Consider the following 22,950-nt stretch of genomic DNA (forward strand, 5'->3'; position numbering starts at 1 on the left):
AAACGACAAAAAGCCACTTCATGTGGCCACGTGGAATGTTCGCTCACTGCTGAGAAGAGGCTGCCACTCCTCTGTCGGGAGCTGGACCGGTACCGCCTGGATCTCTGTGCCATTCAGGAGGCCCGGTGGACCGGCTCTGGCTCCTGCCACCATGAGAGGTGGACAGTCATCTACTCGGGGCAGGAGACTGCCAAACAACAGGGTGTGGCTCTTCTTTTGAACAAAAGAATGAAGGGGGGGGGCGTGGGAGCGTGGCAGTGAGGTGTGGCAAGCTGTAAGCCTCAGGCTACTTCCCATCAACCGGAGGCCAGGAGTGGTGGTCGTGGTGACTTATGCCCCCACCGAAGACGAACATCCGTGGAGGGATGCATGCAAGGCCGATGAGTCAGATGCCTTCTATTACCTCCTGTCACAGGTGCTGGCTAAAGTTGCCCCTCGGGATAGAGTCATCTGGTTGGGTGACTTCAATGCCCGAGTTGGTCATGATAATGGCACCTGGTCTTGAGTGATTGGAAGGCATGGGCCAGATCAGCTCAATAACAACGGTAGGAGGCTGCTGGATTTTCGTGCAGCCCATGGGCTTGTAATTACCAACACGCTGTTCAGGCATTGGCGCATCCACACAACATCATGGGTGCATGCCGGGTCCAAGCAAGAACATCTAGGCCAGATCAGCTCAATAACAACGGTAGGAGGCTGCTAGATTTTTGTGCAGCCCATGGGCTTGTAATTACCAACACGCTGTTCAGGCATCGGCGCATCCACACAACATCATGGGTGCATGCCGGGTCCAAGCAAGAACATCTGCCGGACTACAAAGTGACGGATCAGCGGATGCGGGCCCATGTCCTTGACACCAGGACCTACCGTGGAGCTGATCTGCCCTCTGACCATCGACTTGTCATCTGTAAGATGCGCCTGCCATTCTTCCACTCCGGTGGTGGGTGTACACCCAGGACCCCATTCCAACCTAAGGTGGCCTGGTCTCAGTTATCTGATGAAAGTTGCAAGCGAGAATTTCATCATCGCTTGCGGCTGGCATTGGCATCGTCCCCCACTCCTCCTGATGTCGAGGGTAAATGGGCGAGGTTTAGGACTGTGACTCATGCAGATGCAATGGCTGCTTTGGGTACGCGGTCCAGACCTCCACAGAGACCCTGGCTGACAGAGAAGGTGTTGAGGATGGTTGAGAAAAAGCGACAGGCCCACTGTCACAGGCTACAGAATCCCATGTTAGAGAATGAGGCGGCTTACCGCAGCCTTCGCTCTGAGGTTCGGAGAGCCGTGAGGTGCTGCAAGGATGGGTGGTGGTCGCAGGTTGCTGTGAAGATGGAGTCTGTCTCAATGGCCCGCGATCACAAATCCCTATTTACCTCCATAAAAAAAGTTACCTGCAACGCCACACCTATAACCATCATTAGGGGAAAAAACGGTGATCCAATCTCCGACCCCCAGGAACAGGTTTGTAGATTTGCTGAGCATTTCTGTGAAGTCCTGGGGGAGGGGAAATTCCTCGACATGGGAAACATCGTGGAGCAAAGTGGAGGCTGCGGTGCCCCAAATATTTGAAGTCACCCCCTGTAAGTGACTGGCTGAGGTGCCATCTGTTGAGGAAGTACTAAAGGCGATCCAGAGTCTGAGACCAGGAAAGGCACCGGGCAGAGATGATCTCCCAAACGAAATACTCAGAGGAGGAGTTGGAGGCGCTGCTGCTAAACCTGGAGCTTGCCAATAAGAGGTGGGGCCTTACTATCAGCCCCACCAAAACTAAGCACCTGCCAGGGTATTTTGTACCATCGGACACTCCACCCCCACAACTCCCAATTGGTGATGGGGCAGTTGTGGAGAGAGTGGAGAGTTTCCCATATCTGGGCAGAGTGCTTATGACCGGCTCCAGTTTAACAGCAGAGGTCTCACTCCGAATCAGTCGAGCAGCAATATCTTTTCATCAGTTGCGTAACGCTGTGTGGAAGCTACCTGGTCTGTCGCTCCGCACTAAGCTTCAGATCTTCTCGGCCACAGTCATTCCCTCCCTTCTCTACGCTTGTGAAACGTGGACCCCCCTAATGGAACATCTTCGCCGGTTAGAAACATTTAGGCTGGCCTGCCTACGATCCATCTTGGGTTTAACCAGGCTGGATTGTGTGAGGAGCTCACAAATGTTTGAAAGATCTAGACAAAGTCCCATTGGTGAGCTCCAGCAGGCAAGGCTGCGTTGGCTGGGCCATGTAGCCCGCATGCCAAGTCACCGCATTCCTAAACAGCTTTTGTTTGTCCGGATAGAGGGGGCTAAACAGGCGTGGCACGGGCTAGAGAAGAGATGGAGTGATGTGGTAAAGGAGTATGTGGAGCTGAGTGGACTTGCCGATGACTGGTACCAGCGGTGTCAAGATCGCCCTCTGTGGAGGGGGCTCATGAAGGACGCTGCTGGGCAGTTGGAGTCAGTCGCCCTCCAACAACAACGGAGGGCGGAGGAGCGACGCTGACAACAACGAACGGAGCGCCGGGTGGCTAAAGCACAGCAAGTTGGCACAGTAGGGGGCACAGGTGGTGCATCAGCCACTCATCTCAGTCAGTCGACCCGTGGCACCTGGGTCTGCCCCGTGACCTCCTGCCAGCGGGCATTCGACACTTCACGTGGCCTCAAGGTGCACATAGCCTGGCACAAGCGTTGTGGTGACGTCACCGCCACTTAGTGGCGAATGGCGGTTGTTGATGTTAGTGTGTGCGTGGTGTGTGTGTATGTATGTGTCAACTCAGCCTCAAATGAGTACCTGGTGCTGTGTGTAGTAAACGTCATTACTGGGGAGACAAAGACATCCGGGCGTGGTGCTGGCCTCTCACCCCCTGGTTCTTCACGTTCTGTAGATGTCGATGCCACTGGTTCTTCACGTTCTGCAGATGTAGATGCCACTGGTTCTTCACGTTCTGTAGATGTTGATGCCACTGGTTCTTCACGTTCAGCAGACGTAGATGCCACTGGTTCTTCACATTCTGCAGATGTAGATGCCACTGGTTCTTCACGTTCTGCAGATGTAGATGCCACTGGTTCTTCACGCTCTACAGATGTAGATGCCACCACCGCCATCTATTGCACGGCTGTTGAACTTACGACTCTCGGTCCGAACAGGCAACTGGACATACTGACCGGGTTTGCAGTACGTAAGTTGAGTAGTCGTAAGTAGCGGAGTCCCCACACACGTTTTAGTTCAACGAGCTGACTTTGGCTTTCCAGACCCCCTCCCCCCCCCCCCCCCGGGCCCCCACCATCCCTAACCCCCCACCCCTTTGCCCGGCGTCTGAACGTAACCCCCCGACGACCGCCGCAGGTTATCGAGGACTGGAAGAGCCTCATCAGCAACGCCCACTCGCGGGGCGCCATCGTGAGCACCACCGAACGGGACTTCGAGCACGACCTCCGCAGGGTCATGAAGCCGGCGGCGGCGGCGGCGGCGGCGGCACCCAAGCACCCGCGACAACAGCCCCTGCTTCCGCCGCTTCCGCCGCTTCCGCTTCCGCCGCTTCCGCCGCTTCCTCCCGACGAACCCTGGCACGAGCGGAATGTCGTCATCAGGCGCCGCTGTTCCGCCGACGACGCCGGGAGGCTCTCCACCTCGTCGGCGCCGCCCTGCAGCATCCTCAAAGCCAGCTGCGGTGGCAGCGGCACCAAGCAGCCGTTCCGATCGGTGCGCTTCAACATCCCGCCAACTTCCGCCGCCGCCGCCGCCGCTTTGCTGGGATTGCCGCTCCCACCGGCAGTCGGGGAGCGGACGGAGCGTGGGGGCGGCGGCGGGGGCGGCGGTAGGGGCGGTAGGGGCGGTAGGGGCGGCGGCAGGGGCGGCGGGGGCGGTAGGGGAGGCTCCACCCCGCCGTAGCCGAGCAACAAGCGCGGTGGACGCTTTTTTTTTGGGCGCCCAAAATCGCGCTGCGGGCGGGCACGCACGTTGAAGGACGAAAACAACAGCGGCGGCAAGCAGTCCTGAAGGGCAGGGTGCGTTCCAGACGGCCCGCGGGAGCAGCGCGTCTGGAAGCGCCGCCACCGCGCGCGACGGTGATGCATGCGGTGACCGCCGTGCGAAGGCGAGCCAAAAGCCGCCGTTGCTGCTGGGAGGATGACGCCCGCCGGAATTTGCGCGGTGATGTTGGTTTTTTTATTGCTCCTCGACGAGGAGCCGGGAAGGAGGAGGGAGACGAAGGGTGAAACAGCACAGGTTGTGCCGCAGTTGTAAATACATTGGGTTGTGGCAATCAAGTTCGGTTATTGTTGCTACGGTTTGTGTTAATTTTTTTAAACGGTTTATTTTTTTGTTGGGGGCCGGGGGGGGTGGGGAGGCACTTTCAATTCCTGGTACGCGATGACGCCGAAAGATTGTCGCCTTTGTGTGCCCCTCCGCTCTTCTCGACTGGAGGTTACGTGGTGGGGTGGGCAGGGCCCGGGGTTAACGTGTCGCCGGGAGACCTTTGTCGACGTGACGTTTTACGCACGCAAGCAACGCCGAGTAAGAAAAATATATATATTTTTTTGCGAGGGTGGTGGAGGTGGGGCGGTTTTAATTTTTCACGGGAACCCCGGGGACTTCGGCTCGCGCACACGGACGGGCCGCCGACGCTCTGCTCGCATTCCTCGTTCTCATTTTGCGGAGGGAGTGCCACAACCACGGCCCGCGGTGGCTAAAAGAGGTTCACTGCCTCGCCCGGTACGCAGGAGGTGTCGTGGGTTCTGATCCCGATCCTGACGCCGCCTGTGTATTTGGAGTTTGCGTGTCTCTCCTGATCATAATCATCATCACGGTCGTTAGGAGATGTTAACTACCTCCCCCGGTATGCAGGAGGTCGTGGGTTTTGATCCCGACCCTGCCTGACGCCTGCTGCTGTATATTTGGAGTTTGCGTGTCTCTCCCCGTGGTCGCGTGGATTTTTCTGCGGGTCCTCCGGTTTTTCACCTCCATGTTTAGAATCAACGTCACCACGTGTTAAGAGTATTTGGCTGCTATAGATTTACTGATGATGATGATGAAAAGCCACTTTGTTGAGCTTTTATTTGTGATGGACAGGTTGCTTCTGAAAAAGAGCTATATAGCTCAGTAGGCCTTATCTGGTAAAATTAAAAAAATAGTTTAGATTTGTCTGTATGCATGTTGAACTTATTTTGCACCGTACATTGCCAACCGTGCTAATCGTAGGTGTGTGAGTGGAGTGTAAGGAATGGAGTGAGTAGAGAGTGAGTGGGGTGTAAGGAGCTGAGTGTAAGGAGTGGAGTGTAAGGAGTGAGTGGAGTGTAAGAAGTGTAGTGAGTGGAGAGTGAGTAGTGGAGTGTAAGGAGTTGAGTGAGTGGAGTGTAAGGAATTTGAGTGGAATGTAAGGAGTGAGGGTGAGTGAAGTGTTAGGAGTTGAGTGAGTGGAGTGTAAGGAGTGAGAGTGAGTGGAGTGTAAGGAGTTGAGTGAGTGGAATGTAAGGAGTGGAGAGTGAGTGAAGTGTAAAGAGTGAGAGTGAGTGAAGTGTAAGGAGTGAGTGAAGTGTAAGGAGTTGAGTGAGTGGAGTGTAAGGAGTTGAGTGAGTGGAATGTAAGGAGTTGAGTGAGTGGAATGTAAGGAGTGGAGAGTGAGTGAAGTGTAAGGAGTTGAGTGAGTGGAATCTAAGGAGTGGAGAGTGAGTGGAGTGTAAGGAGTGAGAGTGAGTGGAGTGTAAGGAGTGAGAGTGAGTGGAGTGTAAGGAGTGAGAGTGAGTGGAGTATAAGGAGTGAGAGTGAGTGGAATGTAAGGAGTGAGAGTGAGTGGAATGTAAGGAGTTGAGTAAGTGGAGTGTAAGGAGTGAGAGTGAGTGAAGTGTAAGGAGTTGAGTGAGTGGAGTGTAAGGAGTGAGAGTGAGTGGAGTGTAAGGAGTTCAGTGAGTGAAGTGTAAGGAGTTGAGTGAGTGGAATGTAAGGAGTGAGAGTGAGTGAAGTTTAAGGAGTTGAGTGAGTGGAGTGTAAGGAGTGAGTGAGTGGAGTGTAAGGAGTGAGAGTGAGTGGAGTGTAAGGAGTTGAGTGAGTGGAATGTAAGGAGTGAGAGTGAGTGGAGTGTAAGGAGTGGAGTGAGTGGAGTGTAAGGAGTGGAGAGTGAGTGGAGTGTAAGGAGTTGAGTGAGTGGAGTGTAAGGAGTGAGAGTGAGTGGAGTGTAAGGAGTGAGTGTAAGGAGTTGAGTGAGTGGAGTGTAAGGAGTTGAGTGAGTGGAGTGTAAGGAGTGAGAAGTGTAAGGAGTTGAGTGAGTGGAATGTAAGGAGTGAGAGTGAGTGAAGTGTAAGGAGTGAGAGAGTGGAGTGTAAGGAGTGAGTGAGTGGAGTGTAAGGAGTGAGAGTGAGTGGAGTGTAAGGAGTTGAGTGAGTGGAATGTAAGGAGTGAGAGTGAGTGGAGTGTAAGGAGTGAGAGTGAGAAGTGTAAGGAGTTGAGTGAGTGGAATGTAAGGAGTGAGAGTGAGTGGCGTGTAAGGAGTGAGTGAAGTGTAAGGAGTTCAGTGAGTGGAGTGTAAGGAGTTGAGTGAGTGGAATGTAATGAGTGAGTGAGTGAAGTGTAAGGAGTGAGAGTGAGAAGTGTAAGGAGTTGAGTGAGTGGAATGTAAGGAGTGAGAGTGAGTGGAGTGTAAGGAGTGAGTGAAGTGTAAGGAGTTCAGTGAGTGGAGTGTAAGGAGTTGAGTGAGTGGAATGTAGTGAGTGAGTGAAGTGTAAGGAGTGAGAGTGAGTGGAGTGTAAGGAGTTGAGTGAGTGGAGTGTAATGAGTGAGTGGAATGTAAGGAGTTCAGTGAGTGAAGTGTAAGGAGTTCAGTGAGTGAAGTGTAAGGAGTTGAGTGAGTGGAGTGTAAGGAGTGAGTGAGTGGAATGTAAGGAGTTGAGTGAGTGGAGTGTAAGGAGTGAGAGTGAGTGGAGTGTAAGGAGTGAGTGAAGTGTAAGGAGTGGAGAGTGAGTGAAGTGTAAGGAGTGGAGTGTAAGGAGTGAGAGTGAGTGGAGTGTAAGGAGTTGAGAGAGTGGAATGTAAGGAGTGGAGAGTGAGTGAAGTGTAAGGAGTTGAGTGAGTGAAGTGTAAGGAGTTGAGTGAGTGGAATGTAAGGAGTTCAGTGAGTGGAATGTAAGGAGGGGAGAGTGAGTGAAGTGTAAGGAGTTGAGTGAGTGGAATGTAAGGAGTGGAGAGTGAGTGAAGTGTAAGGAGTTCAGTGAGCGGAATGTAAGGAGTGGAGAGTGAGGAGTGGAGTGAGAGTGAGCGGAGTATCTCAGAAACCATGACGTGACAGATTCTCCCACCCGTAACCGGCATGGCAGTGGAACAAGTGGATGTTACTTGCCACCTGTCTCTGGTTCGTTCACTCATTGCGGCCTCGATAAACCCCGCAAGTAGAAATCCACGACGTTTCTGCCCCGGCGGTTTCTGTGAGCCGTGTTTTGTTCCCGTGACGTCGACGCCTACGACCAGGTCCTCCCGTCACTTTGCGGCGTTGATTTTTGTTTTTGTTACCGAGCCATCGGTCATCTGCTCGTGCCGTATGAGAGTCCTAAAACCACACCCCAGAATGTGTTTCGTTTGACCCCGGCTGTAAGGCCCCTCCGCCGCTGAGCTCCCGTGGAGCTCTTCTTGTTTAGGAGCGACCTGGCAAATCACGAATGATGGCAGCTCAACGAAAGTGGCTTATCGTCATCACCACGTGGACATGGAGGGCAGCAGTGAAATGCTCTAAGCGCGTGCTGATGTCGATTCAGAATACGGAGCGCAGACTCCCAAGTATACAGCAGCAGCAGGTGTGAGGGTCGGCATTGAACCCACGACCCCCTGCATACCAGGCGAGGTAATTAACATCTCGCCACCGTGATGATGATGATGAGTGAGAGAGACACGCAAATTCCAAATGTACAGCAGCAGGCATCGTCAGGCTCTTGATGGAACCCACGACCTCCTGTAGACCAGGCGAGGTAGTCAACATCTCATAGCCCACCGTGATGATGATGAGAGAGAGACACAGACGTGCTGTAGACCAGGCGAGGTAGTTAACATCTCATAGCCACCGTGATGATGATGAGAGAGAGAGAGACAGACCTCGTGTAGACCAGGCGAGGTAGTTAACATCTCATAGCCACCGTGATGATGAGAGAGAGAGACAGACCTCCTGTATACCAGGCGAGGTAGTTAACATCTCATAGCCACCGTGATGATGATGATGATGAGAGAGAGCCACAGACCTCCTGTACACCAGGCGAGGTAGTTAACATCTCATGGCCACCGTGATGATGATGAGAGAGAGGCACAGACCTCCTGTAGACCAGGCGAGGTAGTTAACATCTCATAGCCACCGTGATGATGATGATGATGAGTGAGAGAGACACGCAGACTCCAAGTGTACAGCAGCAGCAGGTGTGAGGGTCGGCATTGAACCCACGACCCTCTGCATACCAGGCGAGGTAATTAACATCTCGCCACCGTGATGATGATGATGATGAGTGAGAGAGACACGCAGACTCCAAGTATACAGCAGCAGCAGCAGATATCGTCAGGGTCGGCATCGTACCCACGACCTCCTGCATACCGGGCGAGGTAGTGAACATCAAGCGGAAATAGCTCGCTGCCAATTACGGGTGCATTAATTTACTCAGCGTCTCCACGCTCACGCAAGCAATGGACGAGGTGGGGGGTGGGGGGGGTGTGGGAACATTCCACATTCCTGTGACCGAGAGCACCACGCCGCGCACACCACACCCTCGTGACGTGCACAATTGTTTTTGCTCCCCCCCCCTCCCCCCCGCTCCTTCGTTTGCGACGTCGTCGCCTTTACCATGGGAGAGCTCCGCTCAGTGTCCCCCCCTCCCCCCCCCCCCCCGCTGCGCTGCTCCTTCTCATACAAACGGTTCCCCCCCTCCGGTTTTTGATGATTTGGTGGGGGGGGGGCGCCCGGTGACCCGGTGACCCGGTGACCCAGTGACCCGGTGACCCGCGAGTGCCGGAGTCGCCGCTACCACGATGCAAGCAGGAAACAAAGGGTCGTGGCCGTAGCGCCCAGCGGCTTCCTGATATTGGAAGTGAGCGACGAAGGACGAAGGAGCGTTCCAGACGGGCCGCGGCAGCGCGTCCGAAGGCGCCGCGCGACGACGACCACCACCACCACCACCGTGTTTGTTCGACAGTTACGCAGAGGATGAGCGGAGTGTCGCGCGATGGTGCCTTCAACGCTCGTCGGCGAGGTCGGCGAGGTCGGCGAGGTGCCGCAGTTCATTTGTGGCGAGCACTTTGCGCGCGCGCGCGTGATGTAGCGTGCGACCGTGTCGGTGGTGAACTTGATTTTTTGTTTTGGCATGCTGTTACCAATAACTTTAACCGTGAAGATATTATTGAAAGGCTCGGCCGTTGTGCCGCGTGGCGGTGATGTCCGTCGGAGCGTTGTTACGGCACGGGCAGTCGCGTTTTTGCTATTTTATTTTTTTTTCTGCTAATAAAGCGTCGGGGCCCGTCAGCCGCCTGGAAGGTGCGTTTCAGCAAGTATTTTTTTTTATCTTTTCACGACTGAAGGGGGGGAGGCTTTGTTTTGTCGGGGTTCCATCGCGTGAAGATGCGAACCCGGACCACCTGACACGGCCCCATTCGGTGAGGTTTGTGTCTCAGCGGAACAACACGCGGCCAAATTAGTGGCTACGTCAGCCCACACCGGTTGCGTCGTGGAGAGGAAAAGCCCACTGCAACATTTGCAATTTGAGTTACTGGACCAAAAATGTTGTCGGAAGAATCATGTCATTCGCCCACGACTACTGCCACGCGTTCAATTGCATCGACTGCACGGTCTGAATACAGGAAGCTTCAAAGAAAATGTTAACACTTACATGGGACTATCGTTTTTAATGGAGAAAGAACAGATAATACTACGCTGTAACGTGATAACAAATGCATGTTAATCGCTTCAAAAAGTCAAAGAGTCTCCACTTGTTCGCCATCATTGTCAGCACGTGCCTGGAATCTGCTCCAGGTGGTCTCCAGAACCCTGGATTTTTAAAGTGGCTTGGTTGATATACTGCGACTACGATTACTATTTTTATTTTACCAGGTAAAGGCCCACTGGGCTATCAAGCTATTTTTCAGAACCACCCACTCACCTACTCACCCATCCACTCAACCAATTCACCCAACCACCCACTCACCTACCCACCCACCCATCCACTCACCTACCCACCCACTCACCTACTCACCCACCCACTCACCCATCCACTCACCTACTCACCCACCCACTCACCCAACCAATTCACCCAACCACCCACTTACCTACCCACTCACCCACCCACTCACCCACCCACTCACCTACTCACCCACTCACTCACCTACTCACCCACTCACTCACCTACTCACCCACCCACTCAACCAATTCCCCCACCCACGGGTACGTGGCTTACTAGGAACCGGGCCGCACAGCAGGAGGTGAGCGGTGAGTCTGCGCGTGGCCCCCCGCCCCCATTGTTTTATTGACCACTTTCGTCCGGGCCTCTTTCCCGCACTGCGCACTAGTCTCAGTGTTGGTAAGCCCACAAACCCTAACCCCTAGTAGCCAACATGAGTAAAAAACAAACGTCGCTGGAGAGCTTCTTCGAAAAGGGGGAAAGACCCAATGATGAACACCCCCCTCCCCCCCCTCGGTCCGTGAAAAAATTGTCTTCCACAAAACCGGTCCCTGGTGCCAAAAAGGTTGGGGACCACTGCCCTATAAGCATCAAACTGGGGTCACCACTAAATCACTCCATTTCGCAGACGAGACAACCCGAAAAAAGCCAATTGGATAGCCTTCACAGAGGCAGTGGAGGAATTAATCGGGGGACATCACTCCCACCCACGAGCACTACAGCGATTTCATGACGGCCGTGAAAATAAGTGCCTGCCGCTCCATCCCAAGGGGCACAAGATACATCCCAGGCAGGGCAGGATTAGGATTGTGTAGTCCCCCGGGCTACAGGTACCGTGAGGCCCTGGCCTACAGGTACTGTGAGGCCCTGGCCTACAGGTACTGTGAGGCCCCTGGGCTACAGGTACTGTGAGGCCCCTGGGCTACAGGTACTGTGAGGCCCCTGGGCTACAGGTACCATGAGGCCCCTGGGCTACAGGAACTGTGAGGCCCCTGGGCTACAGGTACTGTGAGGGCCCTGGGCTACAGGTACTGTGAGGCCCCTGGGCTACAGGTTCTGTGAGGCCCCTGGGCTACAGGTTCTGTGAGGCCCCTGGCCTACAGCTACTGTGAGGCCCCTGGGCTACAGGAACTGTGAGACCCCTGGGCTACAGGAACTGTGAGGCCCCTGGGCTACAGGTACTGTGAGGGCCCTGGGCTACAGGTACTGTGAGGCCCCTGGGCTACAGGTTCTGTGAGGCCCCTGGGCTACAGGTTCTGTGAGGCCCCTGGCCTACAGCTACTGTGAGGCCCCTGGGCTACAGGAACTGTGAGGCCCCTGGGCTACAGGAACTGTGAGGCCCCTGGGCTACGGGTACTGTGAGGCCCCTGGGCTACAGGAACTGTGAGGCCCCTGGGCTACAGGAACTGTGAGGCCCCTGGGCTACAGGTACTGTGAGGCCCCTGGGCTACGGGTACTGTGAGGCCCCTGGGTTACAGGAACTGTGAGGCCCCTGGGCTACAGGTACTGTGAGGCCCTGGCCTACAGGTACTGTGAGGCCCCTGGGCTACAGGTACTGTGAGGCCCCTGGGCTACAGGTACTGTGAGGCCCCTGGGCTACAGGTACCGTGAGGCCCCTGGGCTACGGGTACTGTGAGCCCCCCCAGTAATATTTTCAAAAGGAAAACAAAGTTATAGAAAAATAAAATGTATTTTTACGAGGCTAACAACAAATAAAATGCAGCAATCACAAGTGAAACAACTTTTCACTTAATCTCTGGAGGCCATCCAGCTGGCAGATGCTCCCAGGCTGCAGCCCCTAAATCCCATGCCTTAATCCCGCCCTGATCCCAGGCATGGTCAAGCACAATATCCGAGCTGTACGCTCTCTACGAGACATAATACCAACCTTGACCCCTTCTCAGAATCCACGATTACTTTGGGAGATAACCTAATAGACAATATAGGAGTAGAGCGACACAGTGCCGGGAGAGAGATGATCGTGAACACGAATATGACACATGAACGCTCGGGCGAGCGTGAGAAAGCTAGGAGGTGGCAACATCACACATCCAGCCGTGCCAAACGTCACCGCCAACCGGGTCGCACAACAACGGCTCAGCAATGGGAAGCGGTTGCTAAAGAAGAAACGCTGTAGAACGAAATCGCTCTTTTATAGCACGTGACAAGCCGGCATGGGCCTGCTTAAACACGGGAAGGCAGCAGGAGTAGACGACATGCCAGTTGAGATGATACAATAATACCTAGGACTCACCGCTAAGCAATGGCTCCTTGACCTGTTTAACACGTTGGAGGCTTTCGCGACAAATATTATTAATAATAAAGGTTTTTGGGTCAGATCGCGTTATTTATGTGTCGTAACCCTCCACCACCCGACACGGCCAATCAGTAAAAAAAAAGTGTCACGTTGACAAAAGACAAAATAGTTCACTACTTTAGCCCACCGGTGCGTTGAAGAGTGAATCCACAACATTTACAAGTTTTGAGTACTGTGACGTTTCGCTGGTGATTACATCCAGCATCATCGGGCAAATTCGCCAGAATGGTGAAGCCCTCCACTTGCTCCCGGTCTTAAATAGAGCAGCAGCACGGTGACGTCATCATCAGTTAACCCAATCAGGTGCAGTGATTGAGGTGGGGGGGGGGCTATTGTAAGTATATAATAGATTAGTAATAAGTTGTAGATTAGTAATTAGTTGTAATGTGTATTTTTTAATAACTGAACCCAATTACTATAACCACTCAAGTGCAGAAATTAAAGGTGACGCGGGGGGGGGGGTTAGATTATTATGATTAGTAATAAGTTGTAGATTAGTTTAGTTGTAATGTGTATTATTGTAATTATATACTACGTTAGTAATCAGTGTTTCCCCTATAAGGAATTGTAATATGTATTCATGAATAATACGCTTCCAGGCCGCACTAAGCCTGTAGCTGTCAGAGCGATTAAAGCTATTTCTATTTCTCTCCATTTCAATGGATTATCTAATTCGTCTTTGCCAGTAATAATTAGTTTTACACAACACTTCAACGTTATCAAAATCAATTGTTGGCAAGCATGTTCTGCCACTGCCAACAGTTGTGTTTGAAATAATTTAATATTTATTTGGTGTTTTTTTAGTCTTACGCTGATGTTACGTCCCGTCTGACCAATATAGCATCTACCACAAACAATTAATCCGATATACATCGGGCAAAAACAGTGTCAGATGGTGAAAGTCTAGTGAGAAAGATTAGACACGTTAAAGAAGCACTACGACAGAATGGCCACAATAATGCTCAAATTAACAGAGCACTGAATGCCAAATCACGAACGCAAAGCAACACTGCTGAAAGCGATCAGATTGTTAAAAAAAATTAAATACCATATATCTCAGGAGTAATTGACAAATCAGCCCGTGTTTTGCAAAAGCAAAACATTAAAGTAAGATTTGGTACAGTGCACAAAATTTAAAAATCTAGTATCATGCACTAAAGATGAATTGCCTAAATTATCAATAGAAGGTGTATATCGGATTAATTGTTTATGTGGCAGATGCTACATTGGTCAGACGGGACGTAACATCAGCGTAAGACTAAAGGAACACCAAAGAAATATTAAATTATCTCAAATACAACTATCGGCAGTGGCAGAACATACTTGCCAACAATTGATTTGGATAACGTTGAAGTGTTGTGTACCCCCTACTGTGCTAGGCTAGGTGCAGGAGGTCTCAGGACAGACCCTGCAGGTGCCATGCATTGGCTGACTGTGTGACTGGCAGATGCACCAGTTGTGACCCCTACTGTGCCAGGCTAGGTGCAGGAGGTCACGGGACAGACCCAGCAGGTGCCCTGGGTTGGCTGACTGAGATAACTGGCAGATGCACCAGTTGTGACCCCTACTGTGCCAGGCTAGGTGCAGGAGGTCACGGGACAGATCCTGCAGGTGCCATGGGTTGGCGGACTGAGATGAGTGGCTAATGCACCACCACCTGTGCCCCGTACTGTGTCAACTCGCTGTGTTTTATCCGCCCGGCGCTTCGCTCGTTGCTGTGACGTTCGCTCCACTACCCTCCGCTGTTATTGCTCGAGAGCGACTGCCTCCAACTGCCCAGTGGCAGCGTCCCTCACAAGCCTCCTCCTTCACAGAAGCCGATCTTGACACCGCCAGTACCGTGTGTATGTTTTACTGATGCCCACGTTGATCTCGAGGACGCAGGCTCAATCTGGATTCAAGTGTACGATTTCATGATAAAGTATTTTTTTTGTGTGTTGAGGGTTCGGTCACATAATTGTAAATGTGTTGTAAATCCCACCACCACCCGACACAGCCAAATCAGTTAGGGTTTGTCACGTGAACAAAACGTGCCAATTAGTTACTAGTTCAGCACTAACCGCTGTCTGTGTGTATGTGATGGGGAGCGATAGTGTAGCGGTTAGCGCGCTGCGCTATGAACCCGGCGACCTGGGTTCGATTCCCGCTCACGGCCAAAACCAGTGACGATTATCTGAACCGGTCATGGGCCTCCCCTAGGTCGACTCAGCTTCAAATGAGTACCTGGTGCGGTGTGTAAACATCGCCACTGGGGAGACAAAGGCGGTCGGGCGTGGTGCTGGCCACCCACCCCCTCTTGTACTGTTCCGGCCTTCATAGGTGCTCGCTAACAGCACTTGCCCCTACAGTCCATTAAGGCTACACGGGGGATCTTTGTCTTTGTTGGAGAATAAACCCACACTACAGCATTTACAATTCGAGTAACTGTGACTTTTCGCCGGCGATTACAACAGCAACAACCACAACAAACACCACAACAAGAACCACAACAACAAACACCACAACAAGCAGCAGCCTCATCAGGCGACAGCCACAGAGTTGTGGAGAAATCCTCCTGCTACTGCTGCTGCTGCTGCTTCGGTCTTAAATGTGTCGTCTCAGCGGAGCGGGAGGAGACAAGGTCTTTCAGGAGCACCCTCTTTATTAACGCCTTCAGGTTCCCAGGTCCGTCCTCGCGATCTCCCAAGTCGCCTCGCCTTAACACAACCCTGACCGTGTAGCTAGCGAAGACGGCGGCGACGACGGGGACGACGACGAGACTAGTCCACTTCCCAGAGCCGGCAGCCACGGGCTCCCCGCTCTCCGCTGCTTTTATGTTACACGACGCGGCCTGGCTCCGCCCTGGCCGCGCCTCCCTTGTCGGACCGCCTAGCGGGTTCCAGAGGCTTCCAGAAGGGGGCTTCCATGACCCTCGCCCCAGTTCCTCCGCCCTGCCGACACACACACACACACAGCCGTGTATTTGCTTTACCGGCTTGTGTACTGCTCATCCACCGCAGTTGCCGTTGCTGGGCCACAGTCGGCGCTAATACACTATACTTGTATAATTGTATAAACTTGTATGTTTTACTTTTTGGTGATAAACAAGTTGGGCTGGTCAGTACCCAGATGCCTTTCCACAATGTAGTGGCTAGTTTTTTTTGGTTGCATCTTTCCACAATGAAGGTTTTCCTATTCTCTGGTTCTTTCGGTAAAGTCACGTAGATAGAAAAAAAACACGACGTTTCGGTCGCAACACAAGCGTCCGTCTTCAGGTGAGAAAATAATCTGCTGTTGTGGCTTTATATATAGGCACGGGGGGGGGGGGGGGGAAGGGTGGGGAAGGAGTTTTGTCGAATCGTGGCTGTAGGAGTTCACGGGGGAGAGGGGGGAAGGGTTTGTGGCGTGCAGGGATGGGTGGGGCTGGAGAAATTAGCAAGTAAATGAACTTGTGTTCCGACCCAAACGTCGTGTTTTCTATTCTAGATTTGAAGCTTTCGTGACTGCAAGGATCCATACTCTTTGGTTCTATTCGGTAAAGTCACGTATTTCTTACCTACGTGACTTTACCGAATAGAACCAAAGAGTACGTCGTGTTGTCTTTTATTATATTTTTTTCTACCTACGTGACTTTACCGAAAGAACCAGAGAGTATGGATTCCTGCAGTCACGAAAGCTTCAAATCAAGAATAAAGGTTTGGTTGGGTTAGATGGCGTAGATATATACGCATGTGTTGTTAACCCACCACCACAGCCAATTAGTAACGTTGTGTCACACAAACACAAACGTGCGTCAATTCGTTATGAGTTCAGCACTAACCGGTTGTGTGTTGGAGAGTAAACGCACTACTACATGAACAATTATAGTGTATTGTGTATACTAGTACAGCACTAACTGCTTGTGTGTTGTAGAGTAAACCCACTACTACATTAACAGTTATAGTGTAGTGTATAGTGTATACTAGTACAGCACTAACCGGTTGTGTGTTGTAGAGTAAACCCACTACAACATTAACAATTATAGTGTAGTGTATACTAGTACAGAACTAACCGGTTGTGTGTTGGAGAGTAAACCCACTACTACATGAACAATTATAGTGTATTGTGTATTCTAGTACAGTACTAACTGCTTGTGTGTTGTAGAGTAAACCCACTACAACATTAACAATTATAGTATAGTGTATACTAGTACAGCACTAACCGGCTGTGTGTTGTAGAGTAAACCCACTACTACATTTACCATTCGAGTAACCGTGACGCTTTGCCAGGTAATGTCCACAACTAAAGTATTTTACTAGGTAAGGCCCACCGAGCTATTTAGGTCTTGTTCAGAAGCCCTGACCTAGCAATTACAAGTGATAGCTCAACGAAGTGGCTCATCGTGTGGAAATTTATCCAAACGCTTGAACCAGTCCAGCCATCGGCATCACCACGTGCTTGACGAACAAAGGCAGCTACGCTGGATTTCCGTGTCAAATATTGCATATGGTACAGTATACACTACGTACATACAACTTGAAACAATAAAAACACTGCACGTATATGCAGCTAATATATATTTAAAAAAAAACCGGAAAATATAGAGACGGTGCGATCCGGCGAAAAGTTGCTTCACTCAAAACTGCTCTAGAGGAGTTGTACAACCCTAGCTGCCACTGCTATTCAGTGGCCTAAAATATGGCTCTAGATTTTGGTGTTATAATTTATTTATGTAGTTTATTGTTAAAAATTCGGTCACAGTCCCTATGATCACTGTTACATTGGATTTATGGCTTTTATTTTGGTGATTTCGAAAAGTTTTTTTGGCCATGTTTTTGTTTATTGTAGTACGGAGTTAGACTGATGGCCTTAATCTTAGTTGTGTTGTTGTTGTTGTTTGACTTGCATCCCACTGGGATTTTTCCACACAGCGTTGGTGTACGGTGCTATTTCAGGAATATTTTGATATTTATTTCCCTGTACTTTCTGTTTGCACAAAGTCACACATAGTCACTTTAAGATGTTGTTCGTGTTTTTTTGTTTGTTGCGGTTGCACCGGATTCAAGAGCCGAATGGCTCACAGGGCTATATACCAAATAAAATGAAACTATGAACTATGTAACTTTCGGCGTCCTCGTTAGTCCGGCGACAGTCAAAGTGCACGAATGTGTGGAAAGAAGAGCATAGTAGTCCTACTGCAGACATCACCCCGTGGTGCAGTCTTATTGAGATGATTGGAGTCCACGGTAACTTTTAACGGTAGGATATTTATTTTGTGTCCATTTGCACATTTGCCGATGCCAATTTCATTGATAGTCAACATATTTGAGGCGGTTACATTTTGATTTAAAGCTTTCGTGACTGCAGTAATTCATATTCTTAGTTATTTCGGTAAAGTCACGTTGAAGGGAAACAATAAAATAATAAAATATATATAAAACAATAACAAATTCTCACGACGTTTCGACCATAACACAAACGGTCGTTTTCAGGTGTGTTGGTTTGCATAAATTTATTTTTAAACGGTGTATTTATTTATTTATAAAAAAACGTTAGCGCCACGCGCAGCGATTTGGCAGTTTATTTAGGACTAGTCCATCTATGTTCTGAAAAGAGGAGGGGGGAGACGAATTTTTTTTTATAATGTATGCTGTCTGAAAGCCACTGTAAGCGTGAACAATCAATTAAGACCTGAAATGGTTTATCAAATCTTTCCAATGATTGCTAAGATAGAATCCATCTTCTCGGTTGAAATTGTCTCTCTAAATTTATGCAAACCAACACACCTGAAGACGACCGTTTGTGTTATGGTCGAAACGTCGTGAGAATTTTTATTGTTTATATATATTTTATTATTTTGTTGTTTCCCTTCAACGTGACTTTACCGAAAGAACTAAGAATATGAATATATTTGAGGCGCTAAAAAAAACCAAACAAACATACGCACAACAATACCGATGAACATAATGTCACGCAGGGAATTTGCGCAAATTAGCGATTGTAAATAATGTCCCGACGTTTTTAAAACAAGAAACTCCGGCGTTTACCCCTCCACCCCATCCCCCCCCCCCGAGAAATCGCCGGGATAATCGATAATCTCCCGTGAAGAAAACTAAAAATAACCGTACAAATGCTCATTGGTTTGTTCGGTTAACGTCACGTATGTAGAAATATAATTGTTATTGTATGTCTACATACGTGATTTTAACCGGAAAAAACCAATGAGTCATTTCTGCGGTCAGGAAAGCTTTAATTCGATATTAACCGTACAAATAGATCACGATAATTCGGTGGAAAATTTATCCTGCACGGTATCCGTGGCACGCGGGGGGGCGGGGCGGGGCGGGGGCTAGGGGGGGCGGGGCAGGGCGAGGGGGGGCGGGGCAGGGCGAGAGGGGGCGGGGCAGGGCGAGGGGGGGCGGGGCAGGGCGAGGGGGGCGGGGCAGGGCGAGGGGGGGCGGGGCAAGGCGAGGGAGGGGGCGGGGCAGGGCGAGGGGGGGCGGGGCAGGGCGAGGGGGGGCGGGGCAGGGCGAGGGGGGGCGGGGCAGGGCGAGGGGGGGCGGGGCAGGGCGAGGGGGGCAGGGCGAGGGGGGGCGGGGCGAGGGGGGCGGGGCAGGACGAGGGGGGGCGGGGCAGGGCGAGGGGGGGCGGGGCAGGGCGAGGGGGGGCGGGGCAGGGCGAGGGGGGGCGGGGCAGGGCGAGGGGGGGGCGGGGCTTTTAAGGGGCTGGGAACGTGAAAAAAATTCGCCTCAGAGTAGCGAGCCAAAGAAATTGGCCGACTGGACGCGTTAGGGGAGGGGGGATACAACTTGAAGCCGTCGTTGTTGTCGTCAACAACAACAACACCATCATCATCATCATCTTTGTTATTGTCGTCGTCGTCTCGCGCAGCTAACTCGCCTCGCTGCGCCCAAGAGAGAAGTTCCGCCGGGCCGTGTGGGCAGGGGTGAGTGTGGGCCTCACGCCAGAGGGAGAAAGCCTGAGCTAGGCCTCAGGAGGGTGGCCTACCTCGCTCGCTGCGCCGTGTTAAGCGGAGTTTAAGCGGTGGGATAACTCGCACGGATTTGTTGTTTTAACGGTTTGGTGGTGTGGTGGTGATGATGTCGATTGTTTATTTAAACGAGTTGTGGCCACAGCGTGAGGCGGTTCGTGACGGGAGATTTCGCGGCCTTGTCCGCTGCGCCGAGGCCTGCCGGCCTCTGTTGTGACGTTAAGTTGGTTGTCGTTTGGCTGTTGGCGTTGTTGTTGTAGTGGTGGTGGTGATGTTTGTTATTGTTGATGGTTGTGGTGGTGATGTTTGTTATTGTTGATGGTTGTGGTGATGATGGCTGTTGTTTGGTTACTGGTGGTGGTGGTGATGGTTGGTGGTGGTTGTTGGGTTGTTGGTGGTATAGTGATGGTTGTTGTTTTGTTGTTGTTGGTGGTGATGGTTGGTGGTGGTGGTGATGGTTGGTGGTGGTGGTGATGGTTGGTGGTGGTGGTGATGGTTGGTGGTGGCGGTGATGGTTGTTGTTTTGTTGTTGGTGGTGATGATGGTTGTTGTTGGGTTGTTGGTGGTATAGTGTGGGTTGTTGGTGGTATAGTGATGGTTGTTGTTGGTGTTGGTGATGATGGTTGGTGGTGGTGGTGATAATGGTTGGTGGTGATGATGGTGGTGGTGATGGTTGCGCTACGAATCTGGCGACTCCCGCTCACGGCCAGCAACACCAGCGACGACTATCTGAACTGGCACCTGGGCCTCCCCTAGGTCGACTCGGACTCAAATGAGTACCTGGAGTGGTGCGCAACATCGTCCCGAGGGAGACAAAGGCGGCCGAGCGTGGTGTCGGCCACCCCCACCCCCTCGTGTGCCGTGCCGGCTCTCATAGGTGCTGTTCTAACAGCACTTGCCCCCTACTGTCTCTCTTACAGGCTACACGGGGTGTGTGGGGGTGTCTTTGTCTGTTCAGTTTCATGTATTAGGTATAGCCCTGTGAGCCTTTGAATCCGGTGCAACCACAACAAACAAAAACGTGAACAAGAAAACGTCTTAAAGCGACGACGCACAACAGAAAAAAAATCCAGGAAAACACAGCAAAGTCTTCCAGAAAAAGCACCGCGTGTCAACGCTGTGTGCAAAACTCCCAGTGGGATGCAGGTCAAACAATAACAACAACCGTAAGACAATCTAGATTAAAGTTATCAGTCTTAACTCTGTACTACAACAAACGAACATGGCTAAACCAAAACGTTTTCGGAATCGCCAAAATAAAGCTACAAAAACAATGTAACAGTGATCATAGGGAACTGTGAATGAAATTTTACAATGAACGATACGCATAACATGTAAGACCAAACTTTGCAGCCATAGCTGGCAGCATGTGTCACTCCATAACAGTAGGAGTATCAAAAACTTCCAATGCACCTTTGAAGATCAGCACACCTATAATCAAAACACAAGATCATACTTTGCAGCGGTCATCCGGAGCGATACAGTGCGTGCTTGTTGCTGAGCAGAGTCGACGACAAAATGCGGAGCCGAGATCGCTTAAGCGTGCGTCTTGCCGTGTTCCGAGAGGTGTTCTACAGCACGTCCAACCGTGGAGATGGAGCGATTGAATCGGCTCGTGGTGTACAGCAGGGCTGCTGCTGCTGCTGCTACTACGCGAATCGTTACGGCGGCGGCTTGGGAAGTGAGGCCTTCATCCAGCAGTGGATGGATCGTAGCCGATGGCTTGGGGAGGCCTTCGACCAGCAGTGGATTGACCATGGCCGGTGATGGTGGCTTGGGGAGGCCTTCGTCCAGCTGTGGATTGACCATGGCCGGTGATAATGGTTTACGTATGGTGCGAAAGACGGCCTGCACACATGACGTGTTAAGGCCTTCACCTAGCGGTGGATTTATCATGGCCGATGATGGTTACACAGGGAGCAGTGGGGTGGAACGGCAGTGCAGCAGCTGGGGTGGTTCGTTCGCTGCGCGATGAATGAACCCGGCCACCCGAGTTCGATTACCGGGCACGCCCGATGTCCGCGGCAAGTGGTATCTCAACCGGTCTTTTGCGACGTCACCCCTCGAGCAACCCGCACGGGCCGGCTGTGCGTGGCGAAGTATGGCCGAGCAACAAACGCACGGGCGGGATCGGGAGCACGGCGCGAGGAGGAATTCATCCAGCAGCGGATAGGCAAAAGGGCTGTGCGAGTGCCACCGAGCTTACGTAGTCCTTTTGTGGTCAAAGCGACTTGGCCACACGTTAAAACGAAGTGGGCTTATCGCCTGGAAGTGTATAGCACCCGAAAATACTCCAAACGCGCGATGTCGATTCTAAACGCGGGAGGAAAAAACCGGAAGACCCGGAGAAAAATCTTTGCCACCACCAGGGAGAGATGTTAACTACCTTGCCCTGGTATGCAGGAGGTCGTGGGTTTGATCCCGACCCAGACTCCTGCTGTATATTTGGAGTTTGCGTGTCTCTCTGTTGTTATATGTTAACTACCTTGCCTGGTACACAGGAGGTCGTGGGTTCGATCCAGATCCTGACGATACCTGCTGTATAATATTTAGAGTTTGCGTGTGTCTCTCTGTGGTGAGATGTTAACTACCTTGCCTGGTATGCAGGAGGTCGTGGGTTTGATCCCGACCCAGACTCCTGCTGTATATTTGGAGTTTGCGTGTCTCTCTCTCCCCGTGGTCGCGTAGATTTTCTCCGGGTCCTCCGATTTTGCCCTCCACATTTAGAATCGACATCACGCGTTTTAGAATGCTTGGTGGGCTATGCATTTTCACGTGATGATGAGAAGCCACTAAGTTGAGCTGTCATTTGTGGCAAAGTCTTTTCTGAAAAAGAGCTGTTGCTCAGTTGGCCTGACCTGTTAAAATGAATATAGTTTCTCGTTTTAGTTTCCGTCGGCTTGTTAAAGTCAGAAATTAGCATGTAACCAGGAGATTAGAATGATGTTACTTGCTAATGTCTGACTTTAACATCCTGCTAATCTCTCACATTAACACAGCTACTTCAATACTAAATTCTTCTGTTGATATGTAAACTCCTTTGTCAAGGCGCTCTGCTCCTCCCACCCAGCTTAAAAGGCGCTGCCAAGCTTAGCAGTGTTCATTGGAGCGCTGTCTTTCCGACAGTTCTGTTTCTTCACCTGAGGACGGCTGCTTGTGTTGTGGCCGAAACGTCGTGAGAATTTTATCTTACGGTTTTTTTTCCCCCTTTCTACGTGGTGACTTTACCGAAAGAACCAAGAAGACGAATCCCTGCAGTCACGAAAGCTTTAAATGGAAAATTTTCAACATTTTGTTTTTCCAACTTGTCAAGTTATGTTTATGTGAACTTCTTCATCGGAGGAAGAGCAGTTCTAAAGAAATTAGAAATTAGTTTTCAATCTCGATTCATACCTTGCGTGTCCACTTAATGAGGCGCTTGCCGCTCCTGCCTCTGCCGTGTGGCGTGCTTCAGAATGCAGTAGAACCCCCTCCTCTTAACGAGGGTAATTGGTCAGGCGAGTCGGCCCTCGGTACACGTTCAAGGCTAAATTCGTTCCGATAGGATTGAGAGTTACGCCTTGT

The 22,950-nt window shown here is 51.3% G+C and overlaps 3 protein-coding genes across 3 annotated transcripts in view; 2 read left to right on the forward strand and 1 right to left on the reverse strand.

Moving 5' to 3' along the window:
- Positions 1 to 9,479, forward strand: part of LOC116958196 (putative helicase senataxin) — a 33,076-nt gene extending 23,597 nt beyond the window's left edge. The window contains exon 12 of the mRNA XM_076056232.1: positions 3,330 to 9,479. Within this exon, the coding sequence (XP_075912347.1) occupies positions 3,330 to 3,875 (546 nt within the window). The 3' untranslated portion in view covers positions 3,876 to 9,479. The remainder of the gene's footprint in view (positions 1 to 3,329) is intronic.
- The window catches only part of LOC116958194 (uncharacterized), a 342,903-nt gene that overhangs the window by 191,506 nt on the left and 128,447 nt on the right, over positions 1 to 22,950 (reverse strand). The window lies entirely within an intron of this gene.
- Positions 19,114 to 22,950, forward strand: part of LOC116958193 (large proline-rich protein bag6-like) — a 54,846-nt gene continuing 51,009 nt past the window's right edge. The window contains exon 1 of the mRNA XM_076056208.1: positions 19,114 to 19,341. The gene's annotated coding sequence lies outside the window, so the exon portion shown is untranslated. The remainder of the gene's footprint in view (positions 19,342 to 22,950) is intronic.

Source organism: Petromyzon marinus, chromosome 74 (assembly GCF_048934315.1).
Source record: "Petromyzon marinus isolate PM22_M1 ecotype Great Lakes invasive population chromosome 74, UKy_Petmar_22M1.pri1.0, whole genome shotgun sequence".
Classification (NCBI taxonomy): domain Eukaryota; kingdom Metazoa; phylum Chordata; class Hyperoartia; order Petromyzontiformes; family Petromyzontidae; genus Petromyzon; species Petromyzon marinus.